Source organism: Epithele typhae, assembly GCF_022376455.1.
Source record: "Epithele typhae strain CBS 203.58 chromosome Unknown BXZ73scaffold_14, whole genome shotgun sequence".
NCBI classification, from domain to species: domain Eukaryota; kingdom Fungi; phylum Basidiomycota; class Agaricomycetes; order Polyporales; family Epitheliaceae; genus Epithele; species Epithele typhae.
The window spans coordinates 523536-538781 of record NW_025954205.1 but is presented as its reverse complement, the minus strand read 5'-3'; the positions used below and the strand labels follow the sequence as shown (position 1 = coordinate 538781).

At 60.2% G+C, this 15246-nt stretch overlaps 4 protein-coding genes across 4 annotated transcripts; 2 read left to right on the top strand and 2 right to left on the bottom strand.

Annotated features, from left to right (window-relative positions):
- Window positions 1-78: 78 nt before the first annotated feature.
- On the bottom strand, window positions 79-1665 carry BXZ73DRAFT_44401 (FAD/NAD(P)-binding domain-containing protein; the record flags this gene model as incomplete). Its single annotated transcript, XM_048019335.1, has 3 exons — window positions 79-661; window positions 739-857; window positions 922-1665. 3 exons carry the CDS (start codon window positions 1663-1665, stop codon window positions 79-81), a joined length of 1446 nt encoding a protein of 481 aa, XP_047879529.1.
- Window positions 1666-2393: 728 nt separating this feature from the next.
- On the bottom strand, window positions 2394-3843 carry BXZ73DRAFT_44534 (LamB/YcsF family protein; the record flags this gene model as incomplete). The annotated part of the gene is made up of 9 exons (XM_048019356.1): window positions 2394-2456; window positions 2518-2662; window positions 2713-2764; window positions 2824-2983; window positions 3060-3140; window positions 3204-3324; window positions 3381-3445; window positions 3498-3518; window positions 3802-3843. The coding sequence occupies 9 exons, from the start codon at window positions 3841-3843 to the stop codon at window positions 2394-2396; spliced, it is 750 nt and encodes a 249-aa protein (XP_047879528.1).
- Window positions 3844-4150: 307 nt separating this feature from the next.
- BXZ73DRAFT_44499 (urea carboxylase) lies at window positions 4151-8492 on the top strand (the record flags this gene model as incomplete). The annotated part of the gene is made up of 12 exons (XM_048019348.1): window positions 4151-4759; window positions 4810-5617; window positions 5677-6926; window positions 6976-7260; window positions 7313-7360; window positions 7416-7478; window positions 7531-7689; window positions 7743-7781; window positions 7834-7872; window positions 7922-8037; window positions 8095-8165; window positions 8230-8492. 12 exons carry the CDS (start codon window positions 4151-4153, stop codon window positions 8490-8492), a joined length of 3750 nt encoding a protein of 1249 aa, XP_047879527.1.
- Window positions 8493-9462: 970 nt separating this feature from the next.
- Window positions 9463-11786, top strand: BXZ73DRAFT_44556 (P-loop containing nucleoside triphosphate hydrolase protein; the record flags this gene model as incomplete). The annotated part of the gene is made up of 6 exons (XM_048019361.1): window positions 9463-9762; window positions 9837-10565; window positions 10627-10732; window positions 10782-10892; window positions 10942-11540; window positions 11589-11786. 6 exons carry the CDS (start codon window positions 9463-9465, stop codon window positions 11784-11786), a joined length of 2043 nt encoding a protein of 680 aa, XP_047879526.1.
- Window positions 11787-15246: the final 3460 nt, after the last annotated feature.

Here is a 15246-nt window from a genome sequence, read left to right as displayed (position 1 = left end):
CCGCACTCGCGAGGAGACGATCGGGCATCAAGCACGGCAACTGGGAATCAGAAACGGCGCACGGAGGCGACCCAACGCTCACAACCTCGACAGTGGCGTGCTGCTCGCCTGCACGGGCATCGCGAGCGCCGCCGCTCCCGTCTCGCGCCACCACTGCTCAGCGACCGCATCCGCGTCGTACAGGAACTGCTCCTCGTTCTTGCGCTCGTCCGCCCACTGGTTCGCCGCGCCCGCGCTCCGCCCGAGGTCGTCCTCGCCGACGGCGCGGCCTTGACGGAGCCGCTCGAGCTCCCGCGCGGTCGCGGCGCGCATGTCCGCGTCGCGCGCCTCTTGCGCGGGCCCGTCCGGAAGGTGGAACGTGTGCTGGTTCAGGCGGGATTGGTTCTGCGTCTCCGCGGTGCGCGGAAGGCGCAGCGCCTCGTACGCGCGCAGGAACACGGGCAGCTGCGACGGCGAGGAGAGGCGCGAGAGGAGGCTGCCGAGCACGGCGGCGTCCTCCACCGCCATCGCCGCGCCCTGCGCGCGGTAGGGGAGCATCGGGTGGCAGGCGTCGCCGAGGAGGACGACCTTGTAGGAGGGGTGGATCCACGTCGGGAGCGGCTTGCGGTCCATGAGGCGCCACTTGAGCGTCGACTTGACGAAGCCCAGGATCTTGTGCATCCTGCAAACGCAACAGGGGAGGGGGTGCGCGCGCGCGGTGAGCGAAGGGGTGATGGTGATGGCGGGGCGCGCACTTACTGCGGGCAATAGTCGGCGAACTCGGCGCGCATCTTGTCCGCGCTGCCCTCGGCGGTCCAGGACTCGACCGAGCCGTCGTCGGGGTGGGCGAGCACGATGTTGTACTCCTTCTTGCTGCGCTGGCGTGCGAAGAGGGGGGCCCGGGTAAGGGCACTGCGCGATGGAGATAACGCAGGAACGTACGATGTTGTAGGCCATGATATGCCGCCGCGGGCCCATCCACCCCGTCATCTCCGCGACGTCGACGAACTCTCGCAACTCCGGGTCGTTGAGCAGCAGCTCCGACGGCACAATCGCGCGGTACACGGCGTCGCCCGTCGGGTCAGCTGGATTCGTGTAGCCGAGGACGACCTGTTGGCACAGGCTCTTGATTCCGTCCGCCCCGACGACGAGGTCCCCAGTGATGACCTCCCCACTTTGAAGCGTGACCGAAGGGGTCTCCGGGTCGACGGCGACGACGGCCGCGTTAAGGCGAAGGGTCATCCACGGCTCGGCGAGGTCGAAGAGAAGTTTGTGGAGGTCGGCGCGGTGGACGTGGTAGTACGGCGCGCCGTAACGCGCCTCCATGTCCTTCCAGCTCGTGTACCCGATACGCTCCCCAGTCGCATACCGGCGGAGGACGATCGCGTCGGGGCGGACGCCGACGGCCTCGAGCGTGGGCCCAGCGCCCCACCGCCAGAGCATACGCGAGAGGTTCGGGGTCACCTGGATCCCGGCGCCGACCTCGCCGATGGCGGCCGCGGCCTCGAGCAGGGTGACACGGTGGCCGGCCTTGCCGAGGCAGTGGGCGGCGGCGAGCCCGCCCATGCCGCAGCCGACGACGAGGACGTGGAGGGAGTGGGGGGCGGTGCGGCCGTCGTAGAGGGTGGAGGACTTGGAGACGCCTTTGGCGTTCGCGGCGGGGGCGGCGGCCGTGTGGTGGGCCATCGTGGTTGTGTGGGCGGGATGGGGGCGGAGAGGAAAGGGGGCGGAAGCGGGTCGGAGCACGGGGCTTTGGGGGCGGGCGTGGCGGAGGCGGCGGTGGTGGTGGCATGGAGGTGCGAACGCGGGTTATATGTCCAGCTGGAGGATAAACAGTCGCGCCGAACGCTATGTCGCACACCGTGCAAAAGACAGTTCGTCACGCGTCCCAGCTCCCAGCCGCTCCGCCCTCGGGAACGATCCCGCTGCGAAAGGAAGGCGCGGCTCACGTGCCAGCCTAGCCGCGTCGGCCCCGCGGTAGCGTCCCAGCGCGTCCCACGGTGATGATGTTGTCGCTGGATCAGAAGGTCGCGAATCGCCGGTGTGCTCGCGGGCGACACGCAGCTGTCGACATGTGCCCTGAGCTGGTTACGCACTCAGGGCGGGACAGAGACGGACACCAGTCCTTCGCAAAATCCGTCCTGCCGCCCCGCAACCGGCTCGATCGACAGGCGCGTATCGGCGATCACATCGGGCTCGGCCACAGCGAGCAGAAAACAGGCGAGAACCATTGGCACGACGCAAGTTGCAAGAAGGGCACCTGGGAAAGAGCGGGGAGATAGACATACAATTAGATGCTGGAAAGCGTTCAAGGAAAGAATTGATCGGGAGAATCGAGCGGACGATACACTGTCGGGTTCCAATGTGACATATCATATATTCATTGCTAAAGACACCGGAGACGCAGAGGCCCGTTACACTTGTTCGTTGTTCCAGTCCACGAGCGCCTTGACCGCGTGTGCAATCTCGACCGCGCCCTGTGGAAGAGAGCAAATTAAGAACGTTCTCCGTAATCGAGCGTCTGTAGACCATTCTCACCGGGGTATCGGAGTGACAGCAGATGGAGACCTCGGAAACCCCTTCTGGCAGAGGAACACTGCCGCCGAGAGTTGTGATCTGTTTGTCGGACAAGAGTCGGCTGACTCGAGCCTTGACCACGGAGAGCGGGACGGGGTCATGCTTCCTGTTCACACTTGAGCAGGAACGACGCCGACAAAGCGCGAGGAGACTTACTTGGTTATGAGCAGCTTGCCTTCGTCGCTGTATTCGAGATCGGCGAACCATTCTTTACGCCATCGTCCTGACGTGAGCATTGGAAACGAAAAAAGACAGTGATCGACAGACCGGCAATGAATGGCACACTCAGCTCTTTCGCGGCGGTCTGATGGCATGTACCCGCCAGCCCCATGAACGGGACGTTGTACAGCTTCGCGACGCCGAGCACGGCACGCGCAAGCGACATGTCGCGTGCGGTCATGCCGTACACAGCGCCGTGAGGCTTGATCTGAAGTGCAGCGTGCAACATGAGCATAGAAATATAGGCTTGATCATACGAGCTGTAGGCTGAAATCCTTGCTCACATGGTTGAGCGAGAGGTTGTGGAGGGACAGAAAACCGGTCAAAGCACCGACTTGGTAAATAAAGCATGATGCGAGTTCGTCCTGCCGGCCATCATACCTCTTCAATCGCCTGATCGGGTGTGAGATTATAAGACAGACACTCACGGGCTCCATGGACATTTCACGTCTCCCCCAACCTTGTCGGTCAGGAAGAGATGGGTGGGCTCCAACCCGGACGTTGTTCTCTTTGGCGAGTCGTACAGTCTCATTCATGATTGAGAAGTCACTGAGCGGATGGAGTGAATTGAAGTGGAAGCAACCATGAGCGAATGTGGAGCCTACGACGCGTGAAATCCACAGGCCACGTTAGCGAGATGAATTGTCTTCATCAACGATTCGTCGTCACCCTATATAATTGATAAGCAAGAATCGAACTCTGGAGCTAGAAAGCGGACGTACGATCTTGTATAGAGCAAAACCCTGATTTGCGACATATCAGAGTGATGAACTGCGAAGATATCGATGATGATGGCACAACGTGGAAGGAGGCAGCGCTGTGCTGCAGTATGCGTGCGTGGATCTCATCACGAAGACCGAAGTTTTCGGAGTGCCCCAGCGCCCATTCGCAGCGCTCGCGAGTCGCGAGTCGCGACCAGCTCGCTCCTCCCTTTCGCCACCAACCGACTGGTACTGTCCTCCATGTCCTCCACATGCCTTATCTCCCCAAACGTCTGAGCCACGGCCACCTGGACGTTGCACTCACCTCCCCCATGTCGCAATTTACCGTCGCTAGAAGTTTGCTCATCGTCGGCCGAACGAAGATGGAGGTCACGGTCGAAGTCGGGGTCTCCAATATGTATATCCTGCGGTCGCCGGTGCTCCTCAACGCCTCAAGACCACAGTCACAGTGGCCAAAGATAGTGGGCGTGAGAGCGAAAAGCAGTTAGCGGGGAGAGATAACGGTCATGAGACTCTGGAGACGTGAGGGGGACCACGATTTAACAGTGGGATAATCGTTCAACAAGCTTAGGATGTTCACGTGAGTCCCCGGTATCTCGCTCCTTAGCATGTCAAGTAGCAGCGTAGCTGATGTTGCTCAGCAAACATCGACCATGGCGGGCAGCATCTACGCATCGCACAAGCTCCTCGTCGCAAACCGCGGCGAGATCGCGGTGCGAATCCTCCGTACCGCGCGCCGTCTCGGCCTGCGTACGGTCGCCATCTACACTCGCGCGGATGCTACCGCCCTCCACGTCGTTCTCGCTGACGAAGCCATCCCCCTCGTTTCACCTGTATCCACGGACGACGCTGCGGACGCGCGACTCTACCTCGACCCCACGGCGGTGCTCGCGGCGTGCAAGACCGCGAACGCGACGCTCCTCCACCCCGGCTACGGTTTCCTCTCCGAGAATGCACCATTTGCGCACGCGGTGGAAGATGCAGGAGTGCGCTGGCTCGGGCCGCGACCGGCGACGATCGAGGCGATGGGGCTCAAGCATCGAGCGCGGCAGCTCGCGATTGAGGTCGGGGTACCGGGCGTGCCCGGGTCGGCTGTAGGCAGGCTGGTGAGCAGTGTGGACGAGGCAGTGGCAGAGGCGAGAGCGGTGGGGTGGCCGGTCATGATCAAGGCGACGGCGGGAGGCGGCGGAATGGGCATGGTGGTGTGCGGCGGGGAGGAAGACGTCCACGCCAAGTTCGAGGCGACGCAGGCACGAGCCAAGGTGAGTGACCCCTGGTCTTGCTGCAGCGACCGTGGTTAAATGTTGTGCAGTCCATGTTCCACAACGACGGTCTGTTCGTCGAGAAGTACATCCCCGCCGCAAGACATGTTGAAGTCCAGGTCTTTGGCGACGGCGGCGGTCACGCCATCCACATGGGCGAGCGTGAATGCAGCATCCAGCGACGCCACCAGAAGGTCATCGAGGAATCCCCCAGCCCGTTCATGCTCGCCCACCCCGACATCCAGGCAAAGATGTGCGCTGCAGCGGTGCGACTCGCAGAACATGTCCAGTACGCGTCCGCCGGGACGGTCGAGTTTCTGGTCAACGACGCGACGGGCGAGTTCTTCTTCCTCGAGATGAACACACGCCTGCAGGTCGAGCACCCGGTCACGGAGCAAGTCCATCCTGGCCTCGACGTTGTGGAGATGATGCTCGTGTTCGGCGTGGGCGGGCCTGATGCTCTACGACGACACCCGTTCTACGACCAGACGCGGTACTCTTTCCCGCCCACACTGCACTCCATCGAGTCTCGCGTCTACTGCGAGAACCCCGCGGCGCAGTTCAAGCCCTCCCCAGGCGTGCTCCAGCTCGTCGAGTTCCCCAACGAGGACTTCCTCCGCGTGGAATCGTGGATCGAGACCGGGACGACCATCAGTCCCCACTACGACCCTCTCGCCTGCAAGCTCATCGTGACCGGCTCGTCGCGAGAAGAGGCCACGGAACGCCTTTCTCAGGTCTTGACGAAGACGAAAGTGTACGGCCCTCCCAATAACTTATCCTATCTACGCGCCATCTGCGACTCGAGCTCGTTCAAGACCGGACACACGACGACGACACTTCTAGACACTTTCTTGCACAGTCCAAGGCATGTAGATCCCGCATATATGCGCATACAGTTGACTAAACATCGTCTAGAGCCTTCACGGTCATCACTGGAGGTCTCGAGACCACGGTCCAAGACTACCCTGGTCGCCAGATCGGACTCGGCATGCCCCGCAGCGGCCCTGTGGACTCGCTCGCCTTCCGCATCGCGAACATTCTCGTGGGCAATGGGGACGGGACAGAAGGGCTCGAAACCACCCTCACCGGGTGCCGCATACAGTTTCACTGCGACACCGTCATCGCGGTCACGGGTGCGCCTTCCAAAGTCACCGTCAACGGAGCCGAAGTCGCGATGTGGACGCGCCTCGTCGTCCCAAAGGGTGGCAGGCTCGTCGTCGGGACCGCTCAAGGCGCCGGCATGCGCACATACATAGCGTTCAGAGGCGGGTTTCCGGAGGTCCCCCAGTATCTGGGATCGAAATCTACGTCGCTGGGACTCGGCGGTTACCAAGGTCGCGCTCTTACCTCAGGCGACCACATCGCGCTAGGTGACTGCTCCCCGACGCCCACCGATAGCTCTTTCGCCACGCTCCACCCTAGCCAGATCCCAACGTACCAGGTGCACCAAGAGATACACGTCCTTCCCGGCCCTCAGTGCGACACGACATTCCTCACCCCCTACGGGATCACCACGTTCTTCGCCACCTCTTGGAGCGTCTCCCCCTCGTCCAACCGGATGGGCGTCCGCCTCGAAGGTCCCACCCTCGACTGGGCTCGCGCGACCGGCGGTGACGGAGGATCGCACCCGAGCAACATCCTTGACAACGGCTACGCGCGCGGGACGGTGAACGTGAACGGGGACACGCCCGTCGTGCTCGGGAACGAGGGCCCGGACATGGGCGGGTACGTGTGCGCCTGCACGATCGCGCGCGCGGAGGTGTGGAAGATCGGTCAGGTCCGCGCGGGCGACACGGTGCGGTTCCGGCGTGTCGCGTGGGCGGACGCGGAGCGGCTCCGGCTGGAGCAGGAGGCGTTCCTCGACGCGCTGCGCGATCAGGTCGCGGCTGGCGCAGGGGGCGGCGGGGGTGCAGCTCGCTCGCTGCCGAGCTTAGACTTCGAAGACAAGGACATCGATCCGCGCTTGCATGCGGTTCCGCCGGACCCAGCGACGAACCGTCCAGGGGTCGTCTTCCGCCAGGCTGGCGACGAGGCGATCCTGGTCGAGTTCGGGGAGATGGTGCTTGACCTGGCGCTCCGCGCGCGCATCCACGCGTTCGAGACGGAGGTTAAGAAGCGCGACGTCCCTGGGGTGTGGTCTCTCGCGCCGTGCATACGTTCGACGATGGTGAGTTCCCTTCCTTCGACCTTCCTCCCGGTCCTGAAAGTCCTCGCAGGTCCACTTCGACATGTCCCTCACCACGCAATCTGCGGTGCTCTCGGCCCTCATCGACGCCGAGGCCGCCGTCCCGTCGGGCCTCGACGAACTCGTCTTCCCCGGACGCAAGATCACGTTCCCGATCGTGCTCGATGACCGGTGGAACCGCGAGGCGCTGCAGAGGTACATGCAAAGCATCCGGCCCACCGCGGCGTACTTGCCCAGTAACGTCGAGTACCTTGCGAACAACAACGGGCTTGACGGGGCCAAGGAAGCTTTGAAAGCGTTGGTGGGCACAGACTGGGTAAGTCGCTCGTCCTTGACGTCGCGCACAACGCTGATGAGCGCTACCACAGCTTGTGTTGGGCGTCGGGTTCTATCTGGCATGCCCGTTTTTGGTCCCTGTATGCGATTTCATTGGGTCTCTCTCGTGTCACTCATGCTCATATACCATCAAAGATCGACCCCCGATGTCGCCTCGTGGGCCAGAAGATGAACCCCTCTCGGACGTTTACTCCCCGCGTACGCCATCCTGAGTCTGAGGGCGTTCTCGCGAGAGCTCACATTTATGTAGGGCGCGCTTGGTATCGCGGGCGTCGTCGCCGCGATCTACCCAATCGAGTCGCCAGGCGGCTATCAGCTTTATGGGCGCACCCTCCCTCCATGGCAGACGTGGGGAAAAGGGCGCGACTTCAGTTTGGACAGCCCGTGGTTACTACGCGCGTTCGACCAGGTATGCTTCTCGTCATCGTTTCGTACGCTTGCACTCACCCCTGGTATGTTTAGTTGAGATTCGAAGTTGTAACGGAAGAAGAGTACCTGCATGTCCGTGCTTCCGGATTTCGCGCAATGCCTCTCAATGCTGACCAAACCTTAGCTCGAGAAGGTATTCGATGCCGGGCAGTACGCGTTCAAGGTGAGATCCACCTGTGCACGCCAACGCCCTGGTCTCACTGGCTTTACAGATCGAGGAGCAGACGTTTTCCATGGCCGAGTACTCTTTCTTCGTTGCCAGCATCGCAGACGAAGTCCGCGCTTTCAAAGAGAAACAGGCGCGCGCTGTCGCACGTGAAGAGGCCAGGTTCGTGATTCATGACACGCATGCCGTCGTCACTCACCGCGTGACGCTTTTACCCAGGGAGCGCGCCCTGTTCGCAGAATGGGACGAGCGGCGGCGCGCAGAGGCAGGCGCCCGCGCTGCTTTGGAGAGTCCGGCATCAGCCTCCGACGCCGCTCAAGGTGAGACTGGCCTTTCTTATTGATATGTTCCGAGCTGGTGCTGAGATCGGTCTTGAAGAGGGTGGTGGGCAGTACGTCACGTCGTCGCTTCACGCGAACATCTGGAAGATCAAATGCGCGGTGGGGGACATCATACAGTCTGCTGAGGACGTGCTTGTGATACTAGAGGCGATGAAGACGGAGGTCAACATCGAAGCTGGCGAAGAGAACGTGGGGAAGAGAGTGGATGCTCTCGGTCCTGGCATTCGAGAAGGTGTAAGTGTGAAAGCGGGTCAAGTTTTGGTAGTACTGGTTTAGACACAGAATGGTATCTTTTTACTGTTGGCGTCCGCACGGAACTAATGTCTCTCCAGAAGGGTTCTACTTGCACGACATAGAGGCATGACATCACACCGTTAGTGGGTTCGATTGATGCTCTCCGGTGGAGTTAGATGCACCTCTTTCTCGACATGGCCCGGTATGCCGCCGGTCTCGCTCCGCACAGGTCTTCTGACGTGGCTGACACCAAGGTCGTTGATGTCGCCTTGGTTGCGCGCCTGCGATTAGGACTCCGCCGTGGGTGAGTGCGCAGTCTTGCACTCCTCGCGACAGCGTGCTCATCAACGAGGGCTGGAGGTACTTTCCGGCCTTCGTCTGGGAAGAAGGTGCCATGATGATGAACCATGAACTTGCTTGCAGTTCAACAACTACATAAGTCACGATATCAACCTCTCAGGCACCGGCGCCGCATCAACGTCCTGACTTACTCCGACTCATTTTCGGACATGTTCATTTCGACCGTCCCACGCTCCACTTTCCCACCAATCGGTTCCGAAGCCTTATCGAACGCGTTGTATGTCTAAAGGTCACGACGAGATGCCTTTGTGTTCGCATCGTAGCACTTGACATTCGCCTGAGGAGTACGTACTTACCTGCGCGCTCCAGTCGAAGCTCACGGTTACAGGAACTCTGGAATCTGGAACACAGTTTTAGGGACTCGCTTATGACCCCAATTGATCGCAGTCTCAGATTCCATTGGCACACTCGAGCCGTCCGCATTTTCAATTCCAGTTCAGAAGATGGTGGAAGCACTGGAGCGGAGCATGTGTTCACTTCCTTCACAGCTCTTTACCACGTCGGAACCGCCTCACGGAGTCACTTTTTGTTCAAGGAGCCATCAACGCGCCTCTACGCTGACCTCCCGCATATAAGTACGCAGCATCGAGCGCAATTGACCCCCCACCATCCTCTTCAACGGAGCTCTCTCACCTACATTTCCTCCTCCGCCATGTCCGTCAAGCGCGTTGATCACTACTACAACGCTAGCGAAAAGGCATGGTGTCACAAGGACACTGACTCCGACATCCCTGCCGAGGCGGTCCAGCCCATCGGTGGTGTCGTGACCGCCAACAACGACTGGGACAACTACGACTTCGTCGTCGTCCGCAAGCTGCCCGACCCAAGGCGCCCATATGACAACCCCAACGTCACCTTCAAAGTCGTCGTGAAGAGCCCTTACTTGCTCCAGGCGTGCAAGGAGGTCATCGGGGACATACCTCGCCTGTCGTGGAAGTCGAAGCCCGTCGAGGTAAGCGCCGTCTTCCTAGGGTTCCGCATGTCGTTATCATCCCGCATCATTCTCATTGTCGACCGGTCCCGCAGCTCGACCCCACGTTGCTCGTGGCATTCTATCCCCAGCTCGCCGCGCACGAGACAGCGCTCCGCGAGAAGGCCGACCGGCCGGAGGACGAGGAGAAGACGCTGACCGCGTTCAGCGCGCTGCTCAGCTGGCTGCGCCAGAACTACGAACACACGCTCGCGCGCCTGCAGGAGCTCGTCGCGAACGGCGAAATCTCGTACGATCTCCTCTACGGCATCCTCATCCCCGGCACCATCTTCGTCACACGCGACGTCGCCACCGGCGAGATGCGCGCCGCGCGCCTGCTCGCGTTCCAGCGCACGGCCGAGTACTACAACCTCACCTGCGAAGGCCTCGAGGCGGCGGACGCGCGGAAAGACGAGTCCATCAACGGGCGGGGAAGCGGCAAAGACAACAACGGCGAAGATGACGACGAGACGGACGACGACTACGAGATGGACGACGGCGATTCTGGATACGAGGGCGGGGAAAGGCAAGGCTCACCGCAGCGTGCGACGCAGCACGCGTTCGGGATGCACGCGCGGACGCTGTCTGTGCGCGAGTTCGCAGGAACGGTCAAGATCAACAAGCTCCCCGTGTTCCCGCTCGCGTTCCACCCGAACCCGGCGCAGCTTCGTGCGGAACTTGTCAAGCGCGGGCGTAAGTGGGCATCGCTCAACGGTGTGTACCATGTGTACTACAATGGGCTCGCGGGTAAGATCACCTGCAATGGAGGTTACGCGCGGTATAACGTGAGTCAGTCTCCTGGGACAGACGGCGGTGGAATGCTCATATGCCTGTATGGAATGCCAGGTGAACTCCCGAATCATGATCGACCGCGGTAACTTCGCGAGGCTGGAGGCCAACTACTCGATCCCAAAGCCAGGTGAACCTTTTGCGCAAAAGCCCGCAAACAAGGGTAGGTGCTTTGTCCTCGTGTGAAGCCGCGTCGCTCATCGTAGCTACAGACTCGGTCTGGAAGCTGAACAAGGAGCAGGACGTCAGCGGCCTGACCGATGATCACCTCCTGCTCGCGACGCCCGTACTGTACGGGTTCTCGCTCGCGGATAAAATCTGGCGTGAGTATTCACTCGTCTCTCTCTGCGTAGTCGCTCACGTACCCCGCAGTGGAGTACAGCGTCCAACTGGTGCACGCGATCTCGTGGAACGCCGAGACGTTCGCGGGGCTCGTGCTCCCAACGGACCGCAAGACCCTCTTGCGCTCGCTCGTCGAGGCGCACGATGCCGACGGTGGCGCCGGCTTCGACGACTTTGTGCGTGGCAAGGGCCAAGGCCTCGTCATCAACCTCTTCGGGCCCCCGGGTGTTGGCAAGACGCTCTCCGCGGAGGCGACGTCCGAGCACATCCGGCGGCCGCTCTACGTCGTCGGCAGCGGCGACCTCGGCACGTCGCCCTCTCAGCTTGACAGCGCGCTCGAGCGCATCTTCGACATTGCGACCGCGTGGCGCGCGATCGTGCTCATCGACGAGGCGGACGTGTTCCTCGAGCAGCGCTCGCTGCACGACCTCGACCGGAACGCGATGGTCGCCGTCTTCCTCCGGCACGTCGAGTACTACCGCGGCATCCTCTTCCTCACCACGAACCGGATCATGACCTTCGACGAGGCGTTTCTGTCCCGCATCCACGTCGCGCTGCACTTTGGTGACCTCGCGGAGGAGACGCGCGCGCGGATCTGGCGCGCGTTCCTCAAGAAAGGTGGCCTCACCGTCGAGGGCGAGGCGGCTGCGACGGGGGAGAAGCCAGGGAAGATGAAGTTCGAGGTGGTGTCGGCGGAGCGCGTCGCAGCGCTGGCGGCGCGCAATGTCAACGGGAGGCAGATCAAGAATGCGTGCCGGACGGCGACTTCGCTTGCACGCAGTCGCGGGCAGCCGCTGCAGTACGAGCACCTCGTCGAAGCATTGGACGCGATGGAGGCGTTTGTCGCCGAGTTTACAGCGATGAAGGGGCAATGAAGGATTACTTTCGTGTATCGTATCATATGGCTCGGGTGTATGCCGATCAACTGCCCTGTTCTGACAATGATAGCCCCATTGAGGCCTAATCACAGTCAACGTCAACACCTCATATCTTGCGCGATGCACTACCTCTAGCATGTCTGGCGATAGCTCGTAGCACGTGGGCGCCCGGTAGGGACCGATAGAGGGATGTGGGCTGAGTCAGCAGCCCCAGACGTTACATCAGCAAAATGGGCGCGGAAACGGTAGCGTCTGATAGTGGACGAGGGCATTCGTAGCGTACGATAGTTAGTGATAGCGAAGACAATAGACAGTAGCTGAGCATCCAAGTACTGCAGTAACTCACAGTGTATTATTGTCTGCTTCTTCCACTATCAAATGATGATCGTACCTCGCGGACAGTGCTATCATTTCTGGGTGCGCGTGCGACCATATATCGGTCATCTGTGGCGCATGAAATGATAGCACCTCACGATAAAGTGTCAGATTTAGCGGAGGAGATGACAGATAACTGCGGAACACTATCGCCTTCCGTCGCACACTGGGGCGCACGTATAATTCCAATCACACAGTAATCCATTCGGGGTAAATACGAAACAGCCGGTATTCTACGCAACGGAAACATGAGCAGAACAAAGAACTTACATGGTCGGCGATGTGGCCAAGCTTGAAGCCTCTCGTCCAGCACGTCTCCCCGAATTGACGGAGTGTTCCCTATTGTGAGTACTATCGGAGTGGTCAGTAATGTAGAAAACTCGTATCTGGGGATTGCTTACCTGATAGAGAAATCAATGTGGAGAGCGCGGAAAGGTCGGTTGAGCGCGGCAAGATAGACAGATCGGGCATGGAGGGGCGCCATGGGCGCGAAAGGGTGAATTGGTTGGGCGTGGAGAGGCGGATGGTTGCGTCGGGGAAGGGGGAGGGAGGCGGGAGAAGTCAGCGGGAACGGCCACAGGGAGCGCGGAGGAAAAGAGACGCACCCGGGAGAACTGGAATGCCTTCACGAGCCGGATCGTCCCCTCGACAGAGCAGCCCACGGGGAGGTCGTTGATCATAATTTACTTTTCCAGCTCCACCGAACGCACAATCAGTCGTGATTCCCAGACGTATGCCGCTCCATCAAGGACGTACCTGAGGGTACCCTATAGGGTCGATAATGAGGAGCCCACAGAGGGCGATCCCCTCGTCCTCAATGAGGACACCGTAGTCGTGGGAGACAGACATGTGGGCCGACTCGAGACCGCTGCTTGCGCGGGGCAATCGCCCAGGTGAAGTGCGAGTACTGTGACTCGTCGGTCGAGGCCGCTGTGGACTTGGTGGAATGAGCGGCTGTAGAACTGATCTCGGTAGAGAAGGAAGAGGAACACAAACCAGTGAGCTGCTGCCTCTGCAGAACGGGTGGCTGCTCGGGGCGGACGCGTCGCGCGCGTTCAGCAACGCCTACCGGAAGCGGTCGCGCGCAGATCTAGCAGCAGGAGCCCAGGATGCGCGGGTTCGACCATGCGGTACACCGTGATATCCTGCTCGCCTGCCGCGCTCGGACGTTCTGAAGACATACCTGTACACCGTGCTCTCACGGAGCCGGTGGCTGCCGCACCACCTCCACATCGCCTTGAATCCCCAGTGGCAAGCAAATGGTCAGTGTTGGGTCGCTGGCTCGCATGGGAGCGCGCGGCACCGCGTCGAAACTGTCGGCGAGGCTGAGGAATCAGGCCTCACATGTGACCGACCCGTGTCCATAAGCAACGTAAGTACTCAAGCGTACCTTTGTACCCGCAGTCTTGAGGGCGCAGGTTTTTGCCGGTGTGAGTGCGGTGTTAAAAGCCATGTCGATGTCGACAGAAGTGTGTATGTGAGCGAGCCTATGCTGATGAGTGAGGAAGAACTGACCGTGTCTTGATACATCGCGCGCGAGTGTGAGTGGCACATTGCGCTTGGGGGATGATGGTGGTCGCAAATAAAGCCCAGTAGGCGCGCAACCCAGCACACGCGCCCGTGTCTGGAAACAATAGACACGACGGGAGGGACCAGATGGTGAACGCCGAAACAGGGCATTCGCCAGGCTGAAGCCATGTTCCATGTCACGGTCACAGCCTTTGTCCGGTGTGCGCAACACCAGACAAAGACCAGGAATCATGGTCACACCATGGTCTCAGCCTGGCCTCGGTGTAAGGTGATTATATAATAGAGCGTGGAGGGAGGGAGCACTGAATCAAGAGCGAGTGAGAACCACAAAAAGGTGGATTTCTCACGAGTGCGTTAGGCGCGCGAGACTGACGGAGGCCAGGTTGAGACCATGGTGTGACCATGTTTCCTGGTCTTTGTCTGGTGTGCGCAACACCAGACAAAGACCGTGACCGTGACATGGAACATGGCCTCAGCCTGGTGAACGTCCTACTCCGGCGGTTCCCATCTGGCCTTTCCCGTCGTGAGAGAGGCCAAAGCGGGACGCCACTGCGGCGCCGCCGCATCGGGTCACAACAATTAGCAAAGAAATCACTGCAAGAAACTTTTAGACTTCAGAATGTCGCTACTAACACGGACCTCTGTACGTCTCGGGCCCCAGCGATGTATATATCTTGACTTAACTCTCAACCCCTCGCCCAGTGCCCTGTGCGAGAGTTTGCTGCGCAGCTCGTGACAATGAGAGCATCAAACAGAGCGCTCCGCTGACTCTCGTAGTGGTGGTCCGCGGAGTAGGCCTTGCTCCAGTTCACGAGCTCGCGCTCGCATGTAAATAGAGCAACGAAAGGGATAAAAGGCGTCAAGAAATATTAAGGGAACAGAGGATGGGGCTCGCCATCGATGCCGGACAGAGGACTCCGTGCGCGGCGCGTAAGCGGAACAGGCGCCCGCGCTGACGTCCGTCCGCATAGTTTCGCGCGCATCGCGTTCTCTGCCGCGCGCAGTGTTCGCGTCCTCACGAGCCGGCCGTATAGCTAAATACGAACCTCTTATGCACCCCGCGCGCCCCGTGATTCACCCTTGAAGGAGCGCATGATCGTTTACTATCATCGACTACAGCCTTCTGTTCAAGCTACTTGTGCCTGTAGTATATCCATCATATCCTGTCTGCGGCCACAATATTTGATCGAACCTCATAGTAAAGACGAATGAATACCAGCTGCTACCGTTCTGCTACCATCACTTGTTGCGCAGACAATAGACGACCTGTCCCGATATGGCAGTGTCGCGTGCTATCGGGCGCTACCGTCAAAAACACCTTTTGCTGATGTACCGCATCCTGCACCCTCGCTTCAGTCCACATTTGAGAGAACATAACCGCGTTGCTTTCATCGCTGGCCAAAACACTATTTCCGATATTGCTACGAATACGTCCTGGAGTGGCCCCACAAGCCACGCTAGAACCCTCCCGTCCGCACAGATGCGGAAACACGGTATGCGCCGCGGCTGTAACTCAGGCACCTCCATGTTGGGGCCAGCCACAGGCAGAACA